We start from the raw sequence: 24,830 nt of genomic DNA, 5'->3' as shown, positions 1-24,830 counted from the left end.
CTCCACAGGCTTTAGTCTGCAACGTTTCAGAATTTAGAAACTGAGACTGATGGCTACTGTAAGGGGAAAAAGCGCCAGACTTCGAAGCCTCCTCCCCGCATGTCTCTGTGCCTGCGCCTGGTTCCCCAGACCGGTGTGGGCTGGGGGACGGCTCTGACTGCCACCCCAGGGAGAGATCACGGCGGGGTGTACTGTTTTGGGAAACAAGGATTTACATGAGTAGAGAAGAGAGGGGAGCCCCTCAGGTTTAGAGGTAGAGTATTTAACAAGTGTGTACAAGCTTTGTGGGTTGGGTAAAACCCACAAAGTAACCAATCTCAACAGAACTGCAGATTCAGGCAGATTTAGAAATGTCTAGAAAGGCAGGTCAGTGTGCAAAGGGCTTTAAAAACTAACAGGGGGTTTAAACTTTAATCCAGAAGGCTGAAGACATTTTTTGCAACAATATGACAAGATCAAACTGCCCTTCTACAAGGTATTTGTGGCCATGAGGTATAAAACATTTTAAGGGGAGGAAACTAGAGAATAGGAAATTACATTTAAGTTCATGGTGCTGTGTTCATAATAATATGTAAAATAAGGTACCTGGATCTTGTGATACTAGCTTCAGAGAACAAATTTTGTGCATTTGTTAGTTTTTGGCCAGATAACCACTGTGGCCATAGAAGTTCATTCTAATAATGAGCTGATGCTAGAAATAGCCTGCAACTAAGTTAAGACATCTAATATCAGAAAAAGGAGATTTTAGCCAAGCTCGTTCTTTCCACGTGATGTTCAGATGAGACCCCTCACCATTCCATTCATGAGCACCCTTGCAGTATCATCCATAAAATGTCAGTCACCTCTTCTGCACGTCATCGCTGAAACCCATTTAACGAGATGAAAAGTACTTCAGAAAAATCCAAAGAGATGAATAAATCTGGGGATGCTGCAAATTTTCATTCCCTCATTAACCAAGAAATGACTTTGAGTGTAGGAAGGATTCCTCTCCCACTCCATTTCAGTGATCTGTCAGACTAAATCAGCAATTCTCAACCTTTTTCTTTCTTTTTTGACTGAAAATGTGTTGTATATTTTTCCATTAGCAGTTAGTCCCCGTAGGCCTCCCCCCCCCCAGCAATCACTGACCACTCTGCTGCCAACATGTCCATCTCATGGCGCACGTAAACTTATTACTAAGATTCTACAGCACACCAAAAATATACTTTTTTTGCCAATCTGACAAAAAAAGGTAGAATTTTGATTGGTTTATCAAAAAAGTAATTGCCCCTTTTGCTCTTGAGTGAATTTTTAAAAAATCAAGTGCCTGTACTTGCAAATAAGGATTTCTAATACCAAGAATTAACCAATCAGCTGTCACCTTATGTGACATGACCAATAAGATACAACTCTGTTATTTGACCTGTATATTTAGGCTTCACACCAGACAGCTGTTGTTGTGTTAGCTGCTGTCATTTTTTTAATTAGACAATCTAGAGGAAAAGAAGTCAGTGATCCTGACTAAATAGTTAGGTACTGCATGTTTAAAAAAATTTTGTGGTGCACCAGTGTGCCTTTTGCAGCATACCAGTTGAAAATCACTGGACTAAATAAAGATATAATTAATAGTTTCAACTGCCTGCTGTGGTATCTGGTTATAAGAATGGGATTTAAAATCTACCAGATTTGAGGATAAACCCTCAATTTGATATTTGCCAGTGTGCGCAAAGTGGTTTCTACAATTGTAAAAGGGGGTAAAATGCCACATGCATCATGGAACTATCATGAGTGTTAACCGAAATAACGCATGCAAAGGATCATCCAGAGTACCGTGCCCAGCATGGAGGCCAGGAGGGCACTGATTTCATGCCCTGCCTGCTCTCTTAGCCATCTCTGACTTGGAACTGGAGAAACTGATCATTGAGCAGGTGAGTTAATTTCTTTGACGTTGTCTTTGAGTTTTTAAGAGTGGCAATCCTACTATGGATGATGAAGATACCACAGAAGCATCTGTGTAAAGGTGTGTCCTCAACCAGAATAATCTGATGCATTTTATATAAAGCTGCAATTCAAGCACCAGACTTATATCAGGGTCCAAAGAAGCTTAGACTCATAGTTTAAAACTGAATTAGGTTTCAAATGGACGGCCCATCACAAAAAGCTCAGTACTCATGACTTTCAGGTTTTACTCTAAAGATTCCAAAATTAATAGTGAATACTTTTTAAAGACCAAAGGAAAACACAGAGTTAAAAGGTAGATTCTGACTATGATCTGCCATCAACCAGTCACTCCTAAGAATACAATATAGCTTTAATATAAAAAAATTACATACATGGTCTTTGTATGCATGGCTGCTGCTACTAGAAATGGGAAAATAAATCACAGTTTATACTTACTATAGTAAAGAATTTAAAACCCACAGAGATTGGACTAAAATAGTCTTTAAATAAATACATATATAAAAGAATATTTAAAGACTATATATATATATATATATACACACACCTATATATATGGATATATGGATAACCAAGTAATCTCAAAATTAAAATGTGATTAGAGATAAATATTTTAAAAATCAATTATATTCTATTATACCAGTAACAGGAAAAATAGTTAAAGTACAGAAAATAAAACCAAGAAATTCCTATAGCGGTCTATTAAGGGAACAGAACAGCAACTATAAGCATAAAACTCTATTTTAGATAGAGCTAAGAACTAACTATGGAACGTATTTAACTATGAACACTTATTGTCTATGGGATGAGATTTCTACTAAATATCTTTGGGGGAACTGCTGACCTAAAGAAAAGGCACACTTCCTAAAAAACAGGGCCTTCAACACAGGGTCCTGTTTTTTTTTTGGGGCCATCCTTTGGGCTAGGTAACCAGGGAGAACTCGGGAGAGAGATTACACACAGTGCAGAAAGTTCTGCTGCTCACAAACTGGATCTGAGAAATATATATATTGTACTACATGGACAGCACCTTTTAAAAGGTCAGATATTTGTATGCTCATGGGTACATTACTCATCTTAACTTGAAAAGCATAAAAAAAATCCTAACTATTTCAAAGTGCTTGGGAACTTCCATTACTCTCGACATGTAGGGAAATATCAGGCTTTCTAAGGGAATATCATGCTTTCTAAAACAGAATAAATTTAACGTGTACGATGTTTATTCTAAATGTGGGCAGGCACAAATCAAAGGGCTTGATGATCAATTAGAAGCTGATTAGAGAAACATGGCATTTTAGAATTAAGAATTAAATATGTATTTGTATATCAAGATATAAATAAATTTATTACTAAAGATATCACATAGAATAAAAATCCTAAGGCCATTATTGACTATATCAAGCAAATGTTATAGAAAATCTCTCACCTTGAAAATAAAACATTTTTAAAGGTACATTAGCTTCCTTTTTCATCTACCAAAATGATAAAGAACTGCACTACTTACATTTCCCAGCATGGGACAAAAATGGCATTCTTAGTTGGTGGTGCACAATGCCAACAAGCTTTCCTGTGCAACATGCATTTAAAAGCCTTAAAAGTATCCTCTGACTTTGCAAAACCACCTGAAGGATTTTACAAAGGTGTTTAATGTAGCATTGCTTATAATGACAATTTGGAACAACCTAACATCCAAAGCAGGAACATGATTAAATCAATGGGGAAACATAATGGAGGTGCTATCTATCTTGTTCATATACATAAAATAACACAGTTTTTGATATGGAAAATGTGCACAACTTATAAAGTAGGGAAAAAAGCAGATTGCAAAATGCAGATTCTGCCCATTCCCCCTGCTCATCTGTGTGTTCAAGTATTGCTAAAATTATCTTAGCGTAATTATTTAAGTTAAAAAATGTCTTTAAACCCCCTTTTCCCTCTTTTACTAGCTTACTTATTACACGAATCACACTAACAAATTAATTCAGCTTAGATTAAACATTTATGCATGATTTGGCAGGCTCTACATAATTCCTGCTATTTAATTCCGTTTCCATCTTATTTATTTAAAAAGCTGCATGATATGAAATCAATTATTTTAAAACATTTCAGAGATTAACAGGCAATAAGTAATTGGAAAAAAGAAAAGTTTTAATTTGAAAAGGAATTACTGGTACCAAAAAGCTAATAATCTCTTAAAATTCAGAAAGAAAAAAAAGACAATAATTATGTTTTATGTAGAACAGTATCTGAATCTTTGGAATACAATATATTAAGTCTCTAGAAAATACTAGGAACTCTTCATAAACTCTTCAGGCTAGGGTCCTCGACTTATTTTTCTACAACTAGCCCAGTGCCTGCCAGGGCACATGCACTCAATAACTGTTTGTTCAAATATGATTTATTTACTTAACAATCACCAGGACCCACTTTTCAAATTAAGAAATTGTGTTTCAAACAGGCAAAAGAGTCCACAATTTCTAAGGATTCTCTTTCATCACTGGCCGATTCTGGGGGTCATTGTTTCACTGGCCAGAGCAGGACACCCCAACACCCCGCACCCCTCCTCCAGGGCAGGGCATGGTATTGTCTGTTCTACTTCAGATACCTTCTAGCACAGGCTTGTACAAAGTGAAGATGCAAAAATAATGCTTGTCAACAAGCTTATTGATTGTAGTGCTCTATCAATGTAGGGTTACCTTTCAGATAAAATATTTTTTTTAGAAGCAATAGTATTGTTTTTACAGTTACAGAAATATAGATTAATAAGGAAACTAAAAATAAATTTTAATAATTTGCAAAAGTGGCCTAATGTAAGTTTAAATAAAGGAAACAAAGTATATGCAGATGAGCAAATACTGTGAATATAATAAAATGTAATAAAGTTTAAAAAAATTATGCTTTAGTGATTATGCTATTACTGTTGCCCCAATTTCCCTCTTTTGCTCCCCCCAACCCAGTACCTCCAACTCCCTTAGGCAATCCTTACACTCTGTTTATCTTTATGGGTTGTGCATATATGTTCTTTCACTACTCTATTTCCCATATTGTACTATACATCCCTGTGGTTATTCTGTGACTACCTGTTTGTACTTTTTAATCCCCACACCTCTTTACCTGTCCCCCCACACCTCCTTCCCATTTGGCAACCATCAAAATGCTCTCCATATACATGATTCTGTCTCTGTTCTTCTAGTTTGCTTAGTTTGTTTTTAGAGTCAATTGTTGATAGGTATGTGTTTATTGCCATTTTATTGTTCATAGTTTTGATATACTTCTTTTTCATAAATAAGTCCCTTTAACATTTCATAAAATAATGGTTTGGTGGTGATAACCTCCTTTAGATTTTTTTTTTGTCTGGGAAGCTCTTTATCTGCCCTTCAATTCTAAATGATAGCTTTGCTGGGTAGAGCTATCTTGGCTGTAGGTCCCTACTTTTCATGACTTTGAGTATTTCTTGCCAACTCCTTCCTGCAAAGGTTCTTTTGAAAAATTAGATGACAGTTTTATGGGGACTCCCATGTAGGTAGTTAACTGCATTTCTCTTGCTATTTTTAAGACTAATAACCTTTGGCATTTTAATTATAATGTGTCTTGGTGTGGCCCTCTTTGGGACCATATGTTTGGGACTCACTGTGCTTTCTCTACTTGCATGTCTATTTCCTTCACCAATTTAGGGAATCCTTTTTTCATTATTTTTTCAAATAGATTTCCAATTTCTTACTCTTTGTCTTCTCCTTCTGGTACCCCTATGATGCAAATGTTAGAATACCTGAAGTTGTCCCAGAGGCTCCTTACACTATCCTCATTTTTTTGGATTCTTGTTTCTTCTTATTCTGATTGGTTGTTTTCTGCTACTTTATGTTCTAAATCACTGATTTGATTCTCAGCTTCATTCACTCTATTCTTGTTTCCCTGTAAATTGTTCTTTATTTCAATCAGTGAATCCTTCATTTCTGACTGGATATTTTTTATGCTTTTGAGGTCTTCACTAAGTTCCTTGAGCATCCCTATAACCAGTGTTTTGAACTCTGCATCTGGATTATTGTTTATCTCCAGTTTGTTTAGTTCTTTTTCTGGAGTTTTTATTTGTTCTTTTATTTGAGCCATGTTTCTTTGTCTCCTCACTTTGGCAGCCTCCCTGTGTTTGTTTCTATGTATTGGGTAGAGTTGCTATGACTCCCTGTGTTGGTAGTGTGGCCTAACATAGTAGGCATCCTGTAGAGTCCTATGGCTCAGCCTCCCTTTCCACCCAAGCAAGTGCTCTTGGTGCACCTTCTGTGTGGGCTAAGTACACCCTCTTCATGTAGTTGAGCCTTGACTGCAGTTGACAGGTCAGTGGGAGGGACTGACCCAGGTCAGTCAGCTGCAAGGACTGGTTGTGACCACTGACCACCAACCTCCACTCTCTGTGGAGGATCAGCTGTGCAGGAGTTGGGTGGTAGTGCCCCAAAGTGGTCTGTAGTTGTCCACTGGGTATGCAGGCTCCAGAGTTTCCCAGGTAGTATAGACTAGGGTCAGCTTCCACCTGTGTTCTGCCCAGGGCTGCCCAGCATGAGCTACCAAGCAATCTGCAGATAACTGCTACTTGTCCTAGGCTTGGAGGCTCCCAGGCAAAGTCAAACCATGATTTAAAGCTGGCTGATGCTGTTGCCAGTCATAGGGTTTGTTAGTCAGAGGTATTTGGGCTGGCAGTCCACTGACATTGGCTATTGTTTGTTTGAGAAGATTTAGGAAGATATGAAGCCTGAGCTGAGGCCAGCCATTCATATAGAAAAGCCCCTGTTAAAAGCTTGGGTGGGGCTGTAAGTTGGGTGGGGTGGAGCCTCAGGGACTCATCAGGGTAAAGCTAACCATGTTAGCCAGGTTGATGGAGTCTCAGATTATGGTCCCTGCCTGCCAGCTCTGTGACTAAGAAAAGGAACAATGGCTTCTGCCCTCCTTTCTGTCTTGAAGAAAGCTATCCCCTAGGTCTTGCCGTGATGCCAGACACTTCAGTTCCTCCCTGCATGCCAATGGTGCCTTTCAAGTGGCCACCCCAGTGCTGGAGCTCAGAGGGAATGAGTCTGCATAAGTCTATGAGTAGCTGTTTTAAAAGGATTCCAGTAGTTGCTTTCATCAACTCGGACCCCACTGGTTTTTATAGCCAGAAGTTATGGGGACTTATTCTGCTGGCAAAGGAACCCTGGGCTAGGGTCCTGGTGTTAGGCTGGGACTTCTCACTCCCAAGATAGACCCCTCCTGAATTTTTATCCACCACATGTGGGTGTGGGATCAGCCCATCCTGCGTCTCCCTGTTTTTTGCCTGGATGGATGTGGTTTCTTTAGTTCTGTAGTTATTAGACTTTCATTCAGCTTGATTTCTGACAGTTCTGGGTAATGGTTGTTCTATAGTTTAGCTGTAATTTTGATGTGATTGTACGAGGAGGTGAGCCATGTTTACCTATGCCTCCATCTTGCCTTGAAGTCCAAATACAACAAAGTTTTAAGTAGACAAATTCCAGAATGATTTGGCTATTCTGGCTCACAATCACTTTCAGAATGGTGTGTAGGCCCTGGTCTAATACTACAATACTTGACAGTGGTTCTCAGTTTGAAGTGATTCTGTCCCTCAGAGTACATTTGGAGATGTCTGAAGACACTTTTGGTTGTCACAGCTGGGGAGGTGCTACTGGCATTGTGGATAGAGGCTATGTGTGCTGCTAAACATCCTACTACTCACAGGACAAAAAAAATTATGCAGCCCACAATGTCTATAGTGCCAAGGTTGAGAAATCCTGTATAGATAATTAAAATAAGGTGACATTATATCTCTTGTCCTTATGTGTAAATAAGATCAAGAGTGAGAGTTCGAAAAACCTTTCATGTCCCAGGTTTATGTCAAGTTCTGGACACTTTGCAAATCTCCCAAGCACACCACTGTCATCTTCAGCTGATTTAAGAGAAGAACGTGATTCCGCAAATGGCAATGGAGACAGGGAGGGTTTAAAGTTGATATGCACTTAATCCTCAGCAAAAGTGCTCATGTCTCAAGTAGCAGTGTGTGAGTGTGCAAGACTACCAGCATTTTCAGTCTACGATGGTCTTAGGTCTTCTGACAACTTCAATGAAGTTAAGTAAAAGTATTATGTATTTAGGCAGTTTTAAACTACTTTTTATCTCTAATTTCTAGGATCTAAAATTTAATAACAAGGGTTGCACTGAAAGCAAAGGAGTTAAGGGACTATATGCAAACTCCCATCCCTGCTTTCCCTGCTCCCTGCCCTCTCCATTTTCATACTTGGCAGACTGTTCATTCATTGATGGAGTTAAACAAACCAAAGAGCACACTGTAAATGCAGAAGGGATATTTTGGTACACTGAATTTCTTAGTAATAATAACAAAAAGAAAAAAGCACAAACATTATAAAGAAGTACAGAGAGGAATAGTGAAACCGTCTGCAAAGTCATGTCAACATCAAAATATTATTTTCCTGTGACAAGGCGCTTAGGTGCATGAGCAGATGACAATCAGTCTAGAAGGCCTATGAAAGGACACTGTAACCTAGCAAGGGAACCACTGCTAGGATGAAACTCAGCTGCTGAAACTTTAATGCATGTAAAGATCCATTAAGTAGAAAGGCAAGTAGAAATGCTTAGTTTCTTGTAGCAAGGGAATCTAGAAATCACCATCAGAGTAAGAAAATCATTGCATGCTACTTCTTGGTTCCTTAAGACTTTGATGAGCCTCAAGTCTTAAAGAATTTCATAAATTAAAAATAGAAATAAACTTTTCTTGTTTCTTACTGTGCACTTGCAGTTCTAGGTGGGAATTAACTATAGGATTTCTCCATCTTTCTCAGTCTTAAACTACAATGTGGCTTCCTTTAGGGTAGGTTGAAATGGAAATACATAAAGGAGCAATTAAAACAAAAATTTTCAAAAATATACACAAAAAATATCCATCATTAACACAGTGAGATATAATGCCTCCCAGACAATTTTTGGTTAATTAATAGTTCAAGAAAGAAATCTAAGTATTGCCAGGTTATTTGCTAGCCAAAGACAGATAAGTCAAGGACATTATCAAATACAACATAATGGAATTCAACAAGTGACCTACTTTAAACAGTTCACAAAAAAACACTTGTATGAAAGGTCAAAGAGAAGTACTATTTCAGCATTACAGACTTCTTCTGGGTTAAAGAATGACAGTAAAATTAACTACATGTGTGCGGTTGCTAGAATTATTCTAGAAGATTCCCTTTCCTTATATTATAAATAATACATTTTCCCAGGGAAAAAGGGGCATATATGATAGGTAGGTTTTCTGATAGACCCCCAAAGTTCACATGGCTGGAAGTTTTTCAGTGCTTGGTTTTCCTGACTTATAAAATCAGGAACTTGCTTAAATCTCTAAGGTATTGTCTGGCTCTGACATCTGGTTTTCAAACTCTGATTTTAATAGGACTTCACAAATTCACATTGATTCTGTAGAAATATTTTAAAATAATAACAAAAAACACATTTTCTTTTTATCTCCACAGTATTCCTAGTTTAAAGTTTCAATGAGATACTGTGGGGGTCACAGGCATAGGTAGAGGGGTATATTACATAAATACAAAACAAATTATGTTTAATGTTCATGTTAATGTAGGCTTGTGTCTAAGACAGAGAAAAGATATTAGTGAATTCATAAACTAAAATCCAATTATTTTTTTCAAAATTTTAAGGCCTATTTATTTTTCAAATTAAACTACAATTCATTAAAATGAGGCAACTCTTGATGAGAAGTCTCATTCTAAGTACTAATCAGCCGGAAAATATACCCCTGCTTGGAATTTAATTTTGCTTTATTTGCAATTCATACTTAAGGAAGTTCGCTGAGTATTTGTTTTGGCAAGTGTGTGCCCAAATTTCTGCCCAGATGCTGATGTTTGATGAATAGTTAGGACAATGAAATATATGTCAGTTTAATGATTTTTGAAAACTAACTGCCAGGTTTTTTTTAAGGCATTTTTATTCTACCATATATAATAAAGCAAAACATTTTTTTCTCAAAATAACATTTCCTATTTTTATTATAAATGAATTCAGTGATGCACTGCTGACGAATTTCTACGCCACAGCCTGCTACCCCGGACTGTCACATAACCAATTTATTCTTCGCATTTTAAACTACAAATCTCGCTGGAGGTATCCATTCCCTGGAGCACATCCACATGATCTCATGTCACATTTCTCAAGCTGCTGAGTCGCAAGTACTCTCCTTAAGGCCAAAGCAATCTTTAGTTCCCCAGAATGATAAGCACTTAAAAAATTACAATCATGCCTCTCTACAGCATTAGAGGGGTTTGGATCTGCTCCACGGAATTCCTTTCCTCTCAACAGAAGAGCACTTCCAATTACCGGCACTTGAGAATATCTAAATCTTCTTTCATTTAAAATTCAACTGTGCAGAAAGTTGTGAAAGTGGTTCAGCACACAGTACCAATGACGACCTCAAATTTACTGTGTTGAAACCACCCTTTAGCAGATAGCTCCTCAAATAATATTCTTCTAGAAATTCTAAAATGTACATAATAAATCTCTTATTTAAGAATAAAATTAAGTATTTTAAGATTAAGTAAAAAAAAAAAAAAAAGATGCAATTAGAACCTAACTGACCAACAGGTTTTCCACATTAGCGCACACTCACCTCTCCCGAGGGACAGCAAACCAGTACTCCGGCTGCTTCCTCCGCTTGCCGTACTGCTGGGCCATGGCTGCAGTGTGCGTGGCAAAGGATTTCCTCATTGGTTTTCCAACTTTAATGCACAGAAACATGGGTGGAGTCTTGCTTTTCTCTTCTTTTGAAGGAAGTATATCTGAATCACATACGCAAAATATCCTCAGTAGTGACAATATTAGTGACAGTAAAACCTTTCAACTTACAAAGAATAATATTTAATCTCCTCTTAGGGATGAGAAGTCAAAACATATGGCAGAAACATCATATGCCATCGTCACATTTGGACTAATTAAACTTTTCAGACCTTCTGGAGCACAAAAGGAGAAAGCTTGGGACGTTCCAGGTTGGTCCACATCATGTAAGATGCTATGTACCGAGAATAAGCATAAAAACCAGAAAACACCAAACAGTGGGGAATTGTGACAAGCCACAAGTATACATATATGAATGAGTGATACTGAGGACCCAATCACACCATAATACAACAATTTAGAACTGAAATATCTTCAAAAAATATTTGAAAGTCCTTTAGATTTAGAAATTCAAGGTAAAAAAATGGAAAAGTAAAAGATTCAAATAAGCAAACTTAAACTGAAATCTATGTTATGCTTAAAGTTTCAAATTAGATACCATATATTGCTAGTATTTTCCATTTATTGATGTAAAGCCATGTTCTATTGAGAATACACTGCTCTCAAATGATTGCCTTAGTTGTGCTACTACTGCATTTGCATGTTCAAGAAAGCCAACTATATAACAGGATATAAAGACATTAAAGCAAAGTGGCTTACCTTCAATGGGTACCTGAATTCTCTTTAACAGCCATAACTGGATTTCAGATTTATTATCCACTTGTGCGCCTTGGCAGCTATTGTCCAGAGTAGATTCCAAAGAGTTGCCTAGAGACTCTTTACTCATATTTTCTTCAGTAGAAGAGCCCAGCTGCAGTGGATGGGGTGCCTTCTCTCTCACCCAGTTTTTATCTGGGTCTTTATTGCCCTCAGCTGGGGGCTCCCCAGCCTGAGGGAGAGAACTACTAAGGGTGATGTCTATTCCCCCTGGCTCCATACTTTTGCCATCACTTAATTCTGCCTTCTGCAAGTTATCAGATACCTGTGACCCTTCTTTGTTCTTATTAAGATAGTATTCAATAAGTTTAACTTTATCTAGATCCTCATGTATGCTCAGTGTGCTTTCCATCTGGCTTTCTGGAGAACCAGACTGCTTGTCCACCTCCGGGGCTTTATCTTGCTTCTCACAGGTTTCCAAGTCTAGGGCCCCCTTCAGTTCGGCATCACTCTCTATTCTTGAGAAGTTCAGGGCTGACTGCTCCTGCATTTCCATAGCAGAACTGATTATTTGGGACTTAGCCTTCCTTTGCTCCTCTGGGTCAAGAGAAAGGCACTCCTTTGAGATGTCTCTTTTGTCCATTCCACTATCATTTTGAGAAGGAAGTTCTTCCAAGTCAGTGAAGTCATCTTCTCCTCCTAAAAGAGGATTTTCTTTGGCTATAGATTTAAATGCAGTGTGAGTGTCAGGAGGTCCCTTGCTGACCTCAGGTACTGTGGCAGACCCACTGGTTGCCTCCACAGAGGATTCCATGTTCTTCAACTTTCCTGACAGCAAACTGTCTAATGGCTTTTTATGTGTGTGTTCTGTTGATTTCTCCAAAGGTCTTGTTGATTTGGAATCTGAAGTGATAGCTCTCTCTTCACTCTGCTGACGTTTGTCCTTGCTGAGAGATTTGAACTTACTAAACGGGTTGATATCCTTTTCTGAAGCCAGGTCTTCCCATTCTCCAGGCCTGTACAGAGGACAAAGATCCTGAGGTAGGTCACTGTTGAGGGAAAAATGGTGGGTGCACATGGAATGTTAAAAACAAAACCAAAAACAAAATGGAGGAAAAGCAAAAACCAAAACAAAACCCAGCCAAAAACCAAAACATAAATATACCACAACTTAAATTAATGTTTAAATGATTTCAGAGTAAAAAAACAAAATTAAAAAAATTAACTTCAAAATGAAACATAAATCAACTAAAAGGAGTGGCAAAACAAAGAACCATGAAAGTTGCACATCCTGCTAGAAGACATGAACGGTGTTTGAAGTCATTTATGAACATGGAGATGTCACGACCAGCTTTTAATGATGAAATGATGTTTCTGATTTTCATGAAGGACAAAGGAGAGGAAATGACTTAGTACTATGACTAACATTCCTTAATATGAAAAGTTTTTCTTTTTTATAATATAGTACATAAACCAGCTACATTAAATCTGAACGGCTCATTGATTGAGTAGCCACACATTTAACTGTTTTATAAAGTGACTGGCCCTGAACCCTGTTTCAGGTTTCATAATCTAATTAGGATCTAATGCTTCTGATAACAGACATCCTTCTATTCCCAAGGGAGCAAGAAGAAGCTTCCACTATTATTATAGATATATATTACCTGTTCCATTTTATAACTTAAAAATTCATAGAGATGTAAATCAAAGAAGCTCTTATAATACTTAATTTAAATTTCTTAACTCTTTCACATGATAATAGTATCATTTTACTTTACAGCAATGGGCAACTGGTTTTATCAGCTGAAATTTACTGTTCTGGGCTGCGGTCAATTCATTTTTCCTTACTAGCCAGGCTTGAGTTATTAAAAAAAAATATTGATTAAACATGTTCTCCAAACTTCAAGATAAATGGTCAAAAACCAGACATTTTAAACTATGACTGGAAATGTCATGAGTAACCCCTGTTTTCACTTACCTTAACATTTACACTGGGTTAAAACACAGAGATATAAAACCTTTTTAAAAATAACATTTTCAGATTTCAGAAATATTTTTATTTTCTGAAAAGTCTAGATCATAGTAAGGTAATACTTTATGAGGACCAGGAAGTTCTCAAGTTACAAGACTGTCTCACCAGTTATTTTATAAATCACTTGCATGGAACATCCATGTTTTTTCCAATAGAAAACAAAAGCCTACATAATTGTTAGGCTCTGACAAATGCTTTAAAAAGCCTCTTTACTTCATAATTCACTTCAGTTCAATAAGCACTCATTGAGCTCCTAAATATCATATGCTAAAAAGTATTGTGGCAGTGTCTCTGTTCCGCAGGAACCTGTGCACACAGAAGTGTGATGCCCAACACAGAAGTGGCACTCAGGTGTTAGAGATGCTTCAATCCTCGAGTCCAATGAATTAGTGTAATGTGGCATGATTTCCATTTTAGGATCCAAAATTTAATTAGGCATATTAAGGGCTATAAGAAGTCCTGCAACAAAGAAACCTAGCTCTTTACACATTTGGTTAATAAGCAAAACTTTCCTCGATAAACATTCAAAGCCCTTTCTCATCGCTTCCTTATCTACTTAGCTAGACCCTCAGAAAGAATACATTTGCACTCTAAGCAGCCTCCTGTATTACCTTCTTGTCTACCCCTCCCTTCTTGTTTTTCTTTCTAATCCAAGCTGAAATTAATTTAGTCATCCACTTTTCCTTCACTGCAGCTGCCAAGCACCACTGGGGCAAAGTACATAGTTGTGTCAACCGACTCTGCTGTTGATGAATGTTTTCTAGACCGAGCCAGGCACCTAATGAAGATCAATAATCCTTTCAGTTGTTCCCTTCCTATTTTCTGTGGCAGCTGGAGTTACAAAATGTCCTACACAAAAAATACAAAGCCTGAAGGTGAGGATGGAGAGATTTTACACACACACACACACACACACACGCACACACATGCACACACATGCACATTTGCACATTGCAGCTAGATAGTTTATAGTTCTTGTTTTACCATACAATTTTTAGTAATAATAAAATTTTAACCTACTTTAAACTTTTAAACAAGTGATGGAATTCTGAGGTCAGTAATACTAAGTTCATTTCCCACTGGATTGCACTCATACAATCTATTTCACTCACTGGCGCATATGTTGTGCATTAGACTGAAAAGTCTTTATATACCTGCATCAAGGGCAGGGATCAGTGCACAACTCTGAAATAATTTCAACACATTACCAGCCAGTTCTCAACTCTTCTGTCTCTCTGAGCTATGTCATTAGCCCTGTATCCTGGATCATTAAACACAATCTCACAATGAGAGAAATCTTTCTGTAAAGATTACCTTCCCTTTCTATGATTAAAAAAAAATACTTAACATCCTAAGCTGAAGATGTGCAATAGTATTATCCCATTAGAAGTTATCGCTAGGTAAGAAATGCCCTTATTTGCCTGACCACACACTGCTACCCTCAACTATATCTTTACCTATTATCTTCTTTCCTCTTTTCACAGAGAACACAATGTTCATTCTTTCTTTCCAAAACTAATTCCTTACTGCCTCTTCTTTGCCTCTGTCTAAGATTCCAAGTCAGTAGGACACTCCTTAACATGGTTCTCATGGAATGCTGTGGACACTTCTATGTGTACAGTGCCTTTGAATGACTTCTCTCCCCCGGTCTATTGTACCCAGTAGACTGCAGGTTCCTCAGGGGTAGGGCCCATGACCCACTCATCTTCACGGACTAAGATGCATGAGAAGCCTCGATCTACAAGGATAACAAGACTTACACTGCACAATGAACAGAGCTTCAGATATGAATTAAGGGTTCTCACAATAACAGCCTACCCTTATTAGGTATCAGGCTATTTTCTAAGAGTTTTGGTACATCAATGCACTTAGTTCTTACAACAGCTCTATATAAGCTGAAAAATACTATTAGCTCCATTTTATAATGAGAAAACTGAGGCTTGAGATGAACTCATGCAGGTCATGAAGCCAAAAGTGGCAGAGCTGGGGAAACCTATGAAGTGTGGCCCCAGGCCTAATCATTCTGCAGGGTCGCCTCCTAAACCTCGTACTTCCAGCAGAATTTAGAAAGGACGTCAGTGCCCATGTTTGGTGGTAGCTTCAATGGCTTGGAGTTGGGTAAGGGCCAAGTAGGTCAGACACCAAGGACTTTAATAAAAGTCCAGGGGAACCTTCAAGCACAAACCCCTAGGAACTCTGTGTCTGGGTTAATTCCCTAGTTACTTTCCCTTCTCCTCGTGAGTCCAGGTTCCCATTGCACAATTAGGATTCACAGCTTTGCCTCACTACCTTCCTATCACTAAGGGTTTCTAAAGATTTACTGCTACTATATATTTATAGAAACAGATACATTGACAAAATGACAGTAAGAATTAGATTATTCCTACAAGTGAATCGATTCCCTGAGTTTCCTTAACCCTCTTTCTCTTTCTTCATGGGGAGATTCCTTTAAGAACAACAACAACAACTAACTACCTCTCAGTTTTATAAGGCAAAACTAATCAGGACTGAAGTAACTGAAGTAACATTCATCCACATTTCAGAGACAAAACAAACTAGTACAACGCCACTTCAAACCACTTGAGGTAGCCTGGCTACAGGGACAATGCTGCTCCCCAGTCCTCCGCAGGACTGAGGGGAGACATGAGTTGGAAAGACCGCCTGTCCCGAAATTTGAATAAAGAACATCACTGCTTAACAATTAAACAGAGAGGAAAACAGTAAAATTCCTTCAGAAAAACTCCATTTCTTCTTTCATAAATCCATTAAGAAACATGTGTTGCTTTTCAGAAAAATAAGTCAAACAAATACCGTTTCTGTATGCTGGCTCGTTTGCTTCTTTCATTTTTGAATGTTCAACCCTTCCCTACCACTGACTTTATCATTTCCATTTCCTCTTATTTTTCAACTTTTTTAACTTAAGTTCACAAATCTCCCACCTTGAAATTCACCCCCACACAATCCCTTGCTTCTGGCCAAAGCTCTCGCTTTTTAATAGCATTTAATTCTCCCAAGGACTGTCCTCCCCTCAACTCCCGCTTGATAAACAAGAAATGTCTCTTACGATGGCAAGGCATCTTTGATCTTCATGTGGGAAATGTCATTGTAGAGGGCAATGGAAACCACCTCTTCCATGGGGCAGATGAGGCCGTACTCCTCACACCCGTTTTCAATGACCAGGGGGTCAGACTTGTGAGGGTCAAACATGATGTTGTTAGGAGTGACAATCATGACACCTCCGACCACACCCTGTAGGACAAATGGACAAGGCAGAATTACTACGGGCAGAGTGTAAACCCCACAGGAGCTTTAATGAACTTGTGCTGCCATTCCACTGACGTTGGTGACCCACAGTATCCCCACATGACAATCACATCCCCTTTAAGAGGGCTGGAAAAATAAGCTGAAGAAACGCGGTGTTGGGTGCTGTGTGGTGAGGCAGAGAAAACAGACTGGACTCACTGTGCAACCAACCAAGCCTGGTTCTAGCACAGCCGCTACAATAGCATGATTGTGCTGGGATCCTGGATGACGCATAGGAGTCTCGGATTCCCCAATTCCTGCCTGTAAAATGAGAGGGCTGCCCCAGATGCTTCTCTGATAGAGATCCAGGTGCTTTGCAGTTCACTCAGCGCATCTTCACCACGTGACCAATGGGATGGGACTGCGCTAAGGGAGCAGCTGTCTCCGAGTCGTGGTGCCAATGAACGATCCTAACATTTCTCTCTAAAGTGTTTAGAGAGCCCATATCCAGGAAAATTTGACACAAATAGGAATATAAAAATGTTGCATAAGTGAACATAGCTGAACTATGAAAATTAAAAGCAAAAACCAGCAGTTTGGTGGGGACTTACAAGTCTAAAGCTTGGTCAGTTTGTGTTACAGACCTTCATGGCCACAAGGATATTGTCTACCAGAAAGAGCAGGATACAGATGGCTCCATTTAGATCGATGCTTTATTCTGTACTTTTAATGACTTCACTGATAATCTTTGTAAAAAGTTTTCCATATCAAGCATTACTTGTTCTTGACTGAAAAAGTTATGTCAGTATCAATCATGCATTTTCCTTTTGTTTTTGGAACTTGCCATAAAGTCTGTACTATGAGAACAGGAATTCACTCTATATCAACATAACTCCTTCCTCAGAGGCTTGCTAAAAGTTGGATTTGTTCTTTGTAAAAAACACGAAACACATAAATAACAGCACACATTTTAATACCAGCATCATCAGCAGCAAAAGGGTCAAGAACTCACCATTTTCCAGGTTAGGTCTTACTCTGTTTACATGAATTTTCCCCTTTAATTACAATACCCTACTAGTTAAATTTTATTACTGTTCCTATGTTACAGATGAGGAAAATGAAAGCTTAGGGAATTTAAATACCTTGCCCATGGTCTCAGAGCTATGGGTAGCAGGTTTGGAATTTAAATTCAGCAAGTCTGACTCTAGCATTTGTGTTAAACATATACTGCACCGTCTCCCTAACAATTTATAGGCCAAGAAGTGAAAATGATAAATCTAGGGTCAAAAAGCAGCCTATTTCCACTCAATGATCACAATTCTCCTCAATTAAGTAAAACACCAGGCATTTAACTGGGGAAAACTAAGGGACACTTGGGGAGTCTTATGCTGAAACTTTGGGGAAAATAATTTAATATGGCCTGCCTTCAGTAATTTGAGACCTACTTTAGTTTTCCATAGATTTCATGAAAAGAAAACAAGTTACACTGCCATAATACCTTTCCATCGGTGAAGTATCGGCAGTTCATTTTTAAAAATTTCACCACCCCTGGCTCGTCTTCTTCAGAAGTAGATGACAGGACTCTTTCAATGGGTTTTATGGCCTTTCTTGCTAAGTCAGCATCCTTTAGAAAGCAAAAATTTCCAAAATCAAAAGGAAGCAATTTTTCAAAACAGATTATTTATATAAATCAAGCCACAGAGTTCCCTGTAAGTAACCTGTTTCTATTGATCTTAAACATAAATAAGACAAATGTCTTTTGTCATTCAAAAATATCACATATCTAAAAATAAGTATCTAAATCAAACTGAAATTTTTTAAAAAGTGCATATGTATGAACCCCCCAAAATGGCTCACCAAATGGCTTCAGCAAATAATCTAAATAAATGAATTCACATTTGACTCACGGTTCAATTTCTTTAGAAAAAGGAATAAAAGTAGTACAAATAAACTACCAGTCTCAGTGAGAGTTTAACTTCATACTTTTATATAAACAAGGCATGTGTTTTTGCCTTTAAGACCTTAAAGATGAACAGGTTTCTTTTGGATAAAATGCGTTCTCTCAGCTAACAACAAATTACACTTAACTCCACTCTCCTGGAGAGATTTTAAGATGAAATCTTGTGAAACAGAACATGTAGAATTCTATAACAAAATATATTCTATAAGTTCATATGTAAATGTAAACTACAGTACATAAAAGACATACATACAGGGAGTTTATCATATTCTGCATCTGATGATGAAGGAGAGACAGTAGCACCAGGACTGGATGATGATAATCTGAAGGTACTAGAAGGAAAGTTGGCATCTGGCACAAAAAGTACCTGAGAATGGGAAAGAAAAGCCAGCTGAGTACCAAGAATCAGGCAAATCCTAGCTAATGTTCAGAGCAGTTACTCTCTGCATGGTATCATTTTGGTGCATGACGAAGACTAGCTGGATTTCACAGAACTCAAGCAACATGAGGTCTTCTAGAATAGCTCACGAAACAATACGCAGCAATACGATCGTGTGCAATGCAAAGGATACCGAACACACCTGTAGACGCTGCAGAAGCTCAGAAAAGTGGGGAGTAAGTGGGTGAGTATTCTGCACAGGCCCTGTGAGGCAGGTGGGTCCAATGAAGCCTTGAGGAGGACAGTCTATAGCATTTGGATAGGGGAAAGAGCCTTCCAGGGAAGGGTACTGACAGCAGAGGAAAGAGGAGAAAGAAGCATGGCATTTTTCTAAATAGAACACCTGCATCAAGAAGAAATGAAACAAATCCAGGTTTGCTAACTCCAAGCAGGCCCTGAGTGATAATGTACTAAGGTCCTTATATTATCAACTATACAATGTGATATCGATAATCTGAATACTTTCTCTTCCATCACTCTCTGGGTTTCCTAAAAACAAAACTAAAAATCCCCAAAGATAGTACAAAATAACCTCCTTCTGCAAAATATTCTAGTTCCTGAAATGATATCATGATCTTGCTATTAAACACTCTTTTAATGAAACATGCTACCTTTTGGCATATATCAAATACAAGCATACAATATTAAAATGATGACCTTTAATGCCATAAAACAGTTCAGAGCTAATAATATAATACCTGTTCAATAGTGTTATTCACTCTCTCCCACCTCTCCAGTCACATCTATTTTTTTAAGTATATTTTATTGATTAGGCTGTTACAGTGGTCCCCATTTTTTTCCCTTTGCCCCCTTCCACTCAGTGCTCCCCTCCTCTCCAGAAATCCCCCCACCCCCTTAGTTCATGTCCATGGGTCATGCGTGTAAGTTCTTTGGCTTCTCCCTTCCCTACACTGTTCTTAACATCCCCGTTTATTTTGTTCCTAACAATTACACTTCTCAATCCCTGCGCCATCCCGCGTTCGGCCCCTTCCTTCTCCCAGCTGGTAATGCTCCAAGTGATCCCCATGCCTGTGATTCTGTTCCTGTTCCAGTTGTTTGCTTAGTTTGTTTTTGTTTTGTTTTTATTTTTTAGATTCAGTTGTTGATACTTGTTGAGTTTGTTGTCATTTTCATGTTTATGGTTTTGATCTTCTTTTCCTTAAATAAGTCCCTTTAACATTTCATGTAATAATGGTTTGGTGATGATGACCTCCTTTATCTGGGATGCACTTTATCTGCCCTTCCATTCTAAATGATAGCTTTGCTCCATAGAGCAATTTTGGTTGTAGATCATTGCTTTTCTCCACTATGAATACTTATAGCTAGTCCCTTCCTGCCAAGTTTTGTTTGTTTGTTTGTTTGTTTTTTGAGAAATCAGCTGACAGTCTTATGGGAACTCTGTCATAGGTAACTAACTGTATTTCTCACTGCCTGTAAGATTCTCTCTTTACATTTAACTGTTGGCATTTTAATTATGATGTGTCTTGGAGTGGGCTTCTTTGCATCCATCATGTTTAGGACTCTCTGTGCTTCTGTGACTTGTATGTTTATTTCCTTCACCAAATTAGGGAAGTTTTCTTTCACTATTTTTTCAAAGAGATTTCTAATATCTTGCTTTTTCTCTTCTCCTTCTGGCACCTCTATCATGCAAATGTAGGAATGCTTGAAGTTGTCCTAGAGGCTCCTTAAACTATCCTCATGTTTTTGGATTCTTGTTTCTTCTTCTTGTTCTGATTGGTTGTTTTTTGCTTCCTTGTACTCCAAATCATTGATTTGATTCTTGGCTTCATCCACTCTACTTTCGTTTCCCTATAAATTGTTCTTTATTTCAATTACTGTAGCCTTCGTTTCTCACTAGATCTTTTTTATACTGTTGAGGTCCTCACGAAGTTCCTTGAGCATCTTTATAGCCAATGTTTTGAACTCTGCATCTGATAGATTGCTTATCTCCATTTTGTTTAGTTCTTTTTCTGGAGTTTTGATCTGTTCGTTCACTTGAGCCATGTTTCTTTGTCTCCTCATTTTGGCAGTCTCCCTGTGTTTGTTTCTATGTATTAGGTAGAGCTGCTATGACTCGGTGCCTTGGTAGTGTGGCCTAATGTAACTGGTGTCCTGTAGGGTCAAGGGGCACAGCCTCCCCTATCACTCAAGCTGGGTATTCGAGTAATCCCCTATCATTTCAAGTGGGTTGAGTACACCCTCCTCCTATAGTTGAGCTTTGATTGCTGTTGGCAGGGAAATGAGAGGAATTTACCCAGGCCAGTCAGCTGCGAGGATTGGCTGTGACCACTTACCACCAACCTCCGTCTTCTGTGGAAGATCAGCTGTGCAGGGGGAGGGTGGTAGTGCTCCCACATGGTCTGTAGTTGTCCCCTGGGTGTAGTGGGCCTGGGGCTTCCTGGGTTGTTCAGATCAAGGTCAGCCCCGATTACTGTTTTGCCCAGGCTGCCCTTCCTGAGCTATAAAGCAATCTGAGAAGGTTGCTACTTGTGCTGGGCTGGGAAATTCCCCAGCAAAGCCAAACTGTGAAACTAAACTGGCTGCTTCTAGTGCCCTGGCCTGGAGCTCAGTGAGGCCAGCTGTTACTTGTTTGATAGGATTTAGGAAGTTATAAAGCAGCCATTCATATGGAAAAGCAAGATGGGTGGGCCCAAAAGCTGAAAGGAGGGGAGTCTGTGGGGATTCTGGAGATCTCCAAGGTAGGTCAAACAGTATTAGCCTAGTTGATAGTCTCAAATATGGCACCAGCCTGCAGGTTCTGTGGCTGTATAGCGGGAATGCTCAGAAAAGGGACAATGTCCTCTGCTTGCCCCAATGCCAGACACTTCAGCCTCTCCCACTATGCCACTGCTGCCCTTCAAGCTGCCACCCCAGCTTTTGGTGTTGGGCTGGGACTCCTCACTCCCTAGATATCCCTGACGAATTTTTATCCACCACACATGGATATGGGACCAGCACATTCCTCATCTTCGCCCCTCCAACAAGACTGGATGGATGTGGTTTCTGTAATTCCATAGTTGTCAGACTTCCATTCAACTCAATTTCTGATAGTTCTGAGTGGTGGTTGTTCTATAGTTTAGTGGTAATTTTGATGTGGTTGTGTGGAGAGGTGAACCATGTTTACCTATGCCACTGTCTTAACTGGAAGTCCCCCACATTTGTCTTAATATATCTTTTGTTGTCATCTCATATTTTTTTTCTGGAATGACGAGAGATTTAAATAACTGAAGTTAAAACAGAGATATGGCTTCCGGTCAAGAGTGCTGGACAGCACAGCAAGGCTGGAGGACATTTAAGATAATGTATCCAAACCCCTAATTTCAGAAACTGGAAAACTGAAGTCCAAAAAAAAGTGAGTTGCTCAAGTCAAATAGCTATTTCAAGGCAAAAAAAAAATAATAATAATAATAGGTGCACATTGGAGCACCTATTTCTGATATTTTTACCCTTGACATTGGCATATTTAAACAATCCCTATACTTCTTATTGCCTACTGGACCTTGATCAAGTACTAAGAAACTGTTCTGTTTATGGGTGAAAGAATAATGAATCACAGTGAATTTTTCACTGTGTCCAGTGACTACAGTATTCAGCCTTGAATTAGTAAATATATGTGCCTAGGGTCTCTGTTATGGGCCAATTACAAAAGGTGAAGGTTTCCTGGACCCAATTCCAATGTGTATGCATACCAAGAATTTTCAGACACCATTACAGGTCCAAGAATTCAACTCAAATCTGACATGATCTCCTGGAAATAGCATCAGATTCCACAGTTTCAGGGTATAGTCCTACAAGACTGCACCCTCGCACATTTCAGAGACCTGCAAGCCATGGCTCTTACCTGTGCTTCTGACCAACTGGCTATAGACTGGATGTTCCAACAACCCCCTCCAACTCAGAATGCCAACTGTAAGTCCAGGTTGTCACCTATACTTCCAAGCAACTGGCTATAAGTCAGAGGTTCCCACAATCCCTCCTTGGATTCTATTAATTTGTTAGAATAGCTTACAGAACTCAGAGAAACATGTTCCTTACTAAGTCATTGGTTTATTGTAAAAGGATACAACCTGGGAACAGCCACAAGAAAGAGGTGCACAGGCAAGGCATGGAGAAAGGGCAGGGAGCTTCCACGCCCTCTCCAGGCTCGCTGCTCTCTCGGAATCTCCGTGTGTTCACCCACCCGGAAGCTCTCTTAACCCTGTCATCCTGGGCTCTTATGGAGGATTTATCACATGGTCATTCATGACTGACTGGGTCACTGGCCACTGATGATTGATTAAATCTCCAGCACCTCTCCCTTCCTGATAGATGTGGATGAGGGGTGTATGTGTGGGGGTGTGTGTGGGGAGACAACCAACTCAAAGTCCCAACCCCCTGATAACAGGGTTGTCTCCTGGCAACCAGCTGCCACCCCTAGGTGCTTTCCAAGAGTCACCTCATTTGCAAAACATAAGACACCTTTATCAGTCTCAACACTGGGAACATATCAAAGGTTTCAGGATCTGTGAGTCAGGAATTGTGGAAGACCAAACACAGGGGTGGGCAAAAGTAGGTTCATAATAATACATACCAATAATACAATAATTAATGAATAAATAACAATACAAGAGAAAAGAGTTTTGCATACTCACAACTGTAAACCTCCTTTTGCCCAGCTATGTCTATATGGGAAATATATTTTGGTCATTTTTATAAATCACATTAATGTACACATTATGCAGTAATTTTCCTAGAGATGAAAATTTATTAATTTTTTTCAAAGCTTTAATGTATATTTCTCCTTAATTACCTGGTACTGGCAGTATCCTAATTTCTCCTTTTGACAAGGATATAAATACAAAAAGCATAATAGTACAAATTGGCCAACCATGGCCTATTGGCTTCATGTGCTTCCCATGGAAAAAAAGTAAAGACTTTATTGCTTGAAATGAAGTTATACTTAAAAGTAGCAATATCTATCCTGAAAGAATTAAATGCCACTATAATATCGAGGTGCAGGAAGATGTTCTAGTAAGTCAGCAATGAAACTAGAATGTGCTCATAGCAACCAAGCAGCTCTATGGATGGGACTGAAAACTTGGCTTTAGTTCGGATCTGCCAAAGACGGGGTCATTTACATTTAATGTCTAAATATAGTTTTCAAATAAAAAGGCAAGAATATCTTATCATGTAGAAAACAATAATAATTTTTGCTAGATTAATCAAGAGTGGCAAAATTATACAATTTGTCAATTTCATTCTGTTTAACAAAAGAGTACTAAAATCCTCAAGAAAATTTCTGTGGCCTTTCCCTGATGGTCCTGCTGAATGTCTCTGCTTTCGGCCAAACTGAGTAATTTTGTCAAAATGGTAACACTTCAAAACAAAAATGACAAAAAATTTCTGACTAATTTTAAACAATGGCCATACTGTACCCTAGAAGGGCACTATACTAAAGCTTGCAATCCTAAAAATATCTGTGTGATATTCTACAGGAAAAATGGTCATATTAATTTTACTTTTCTGGATACCCTAGAAAACACTTCAACATGAACTAATAATAATTAAGTAAACTGAGTTAATCATTTGTAACATATTCATCTCTAAACAGTTCATACATACCAGATGCTTTCAGAATTTTTGGACCCAAAGGAGAGGAAAGACTGAACCAATGCACATTATCATTGATGATAATTTTGTGCCACTAATAATGAGGTATTAAAAGTGGCAATAAAAGATAAATG

General features: G+C 38.6%; 1 protein-coding gene across 5 annotated transcripts in view; it reads right to left on the bottom strand.

The window, feature by feature from the left end:
• NCOA7 (nuclear receptor coactivator 7) overlaps positions 1 to 24,830 on the bottom strand; it is a 135,165-nt gene that overhangs the window by 33,126 nt on the left and 77,209 nt on the right. For 4 of the 5 annotated variants that reach the window (XM_054569926.1, XM_054569921.1, XM_054569922.1 and 1 more), the window contains exons 6-10: positions 18,922 to 19,035; positions 18,207 to 18,332; positions 16,530 to 16,714; positions 11,437 to 12,482; positions 10,613 to 10,781 (exon numbers count right to left, since the gene is read on the bottom strand). In XM_054569926.1, coding sequence (XP_054425901.1) covers positions 10,613 to 10,781; positions 11,437 to 12,482; positions 16,530 to 16,714; positions 18,207 to 18,332; positions 18,922 to 19,035 — 1,640 coding nt within the window. The remainder of the gene's footprint in view (positions 1 to 10,612; positions 10,782 to 11,436; positions 12,483 to 16,529; positions 16,715 to 18,206; positions 18,333 to 18,921; positions 19,036 to 24,830) is intronic. The other variant, XM_054569924.1, reaches the window with a different exon arrangement.

Source organism: Pteronotus mesoamericanus, unplaced genomic scaffold (genome assembly GCF_021234165.1).
Source record: "Pteronotus mesoamericanus isolate MK-2021 breed Mesoamerican mustached bat unplaced genomic scaffold, CSHL_Meso_final contig_20, whole genome shotgun sequence".
Classification (NCBI taxonomy): Eukaryota; Metazoa; Chordata; class Mammalia; order Chiroptera; family Mormoopidae; genus Pteronotus; species Pteronotus mesoamericanus.
This window is presented reverse-complemented; position numbering and strand designations above follow the sequence as displayed.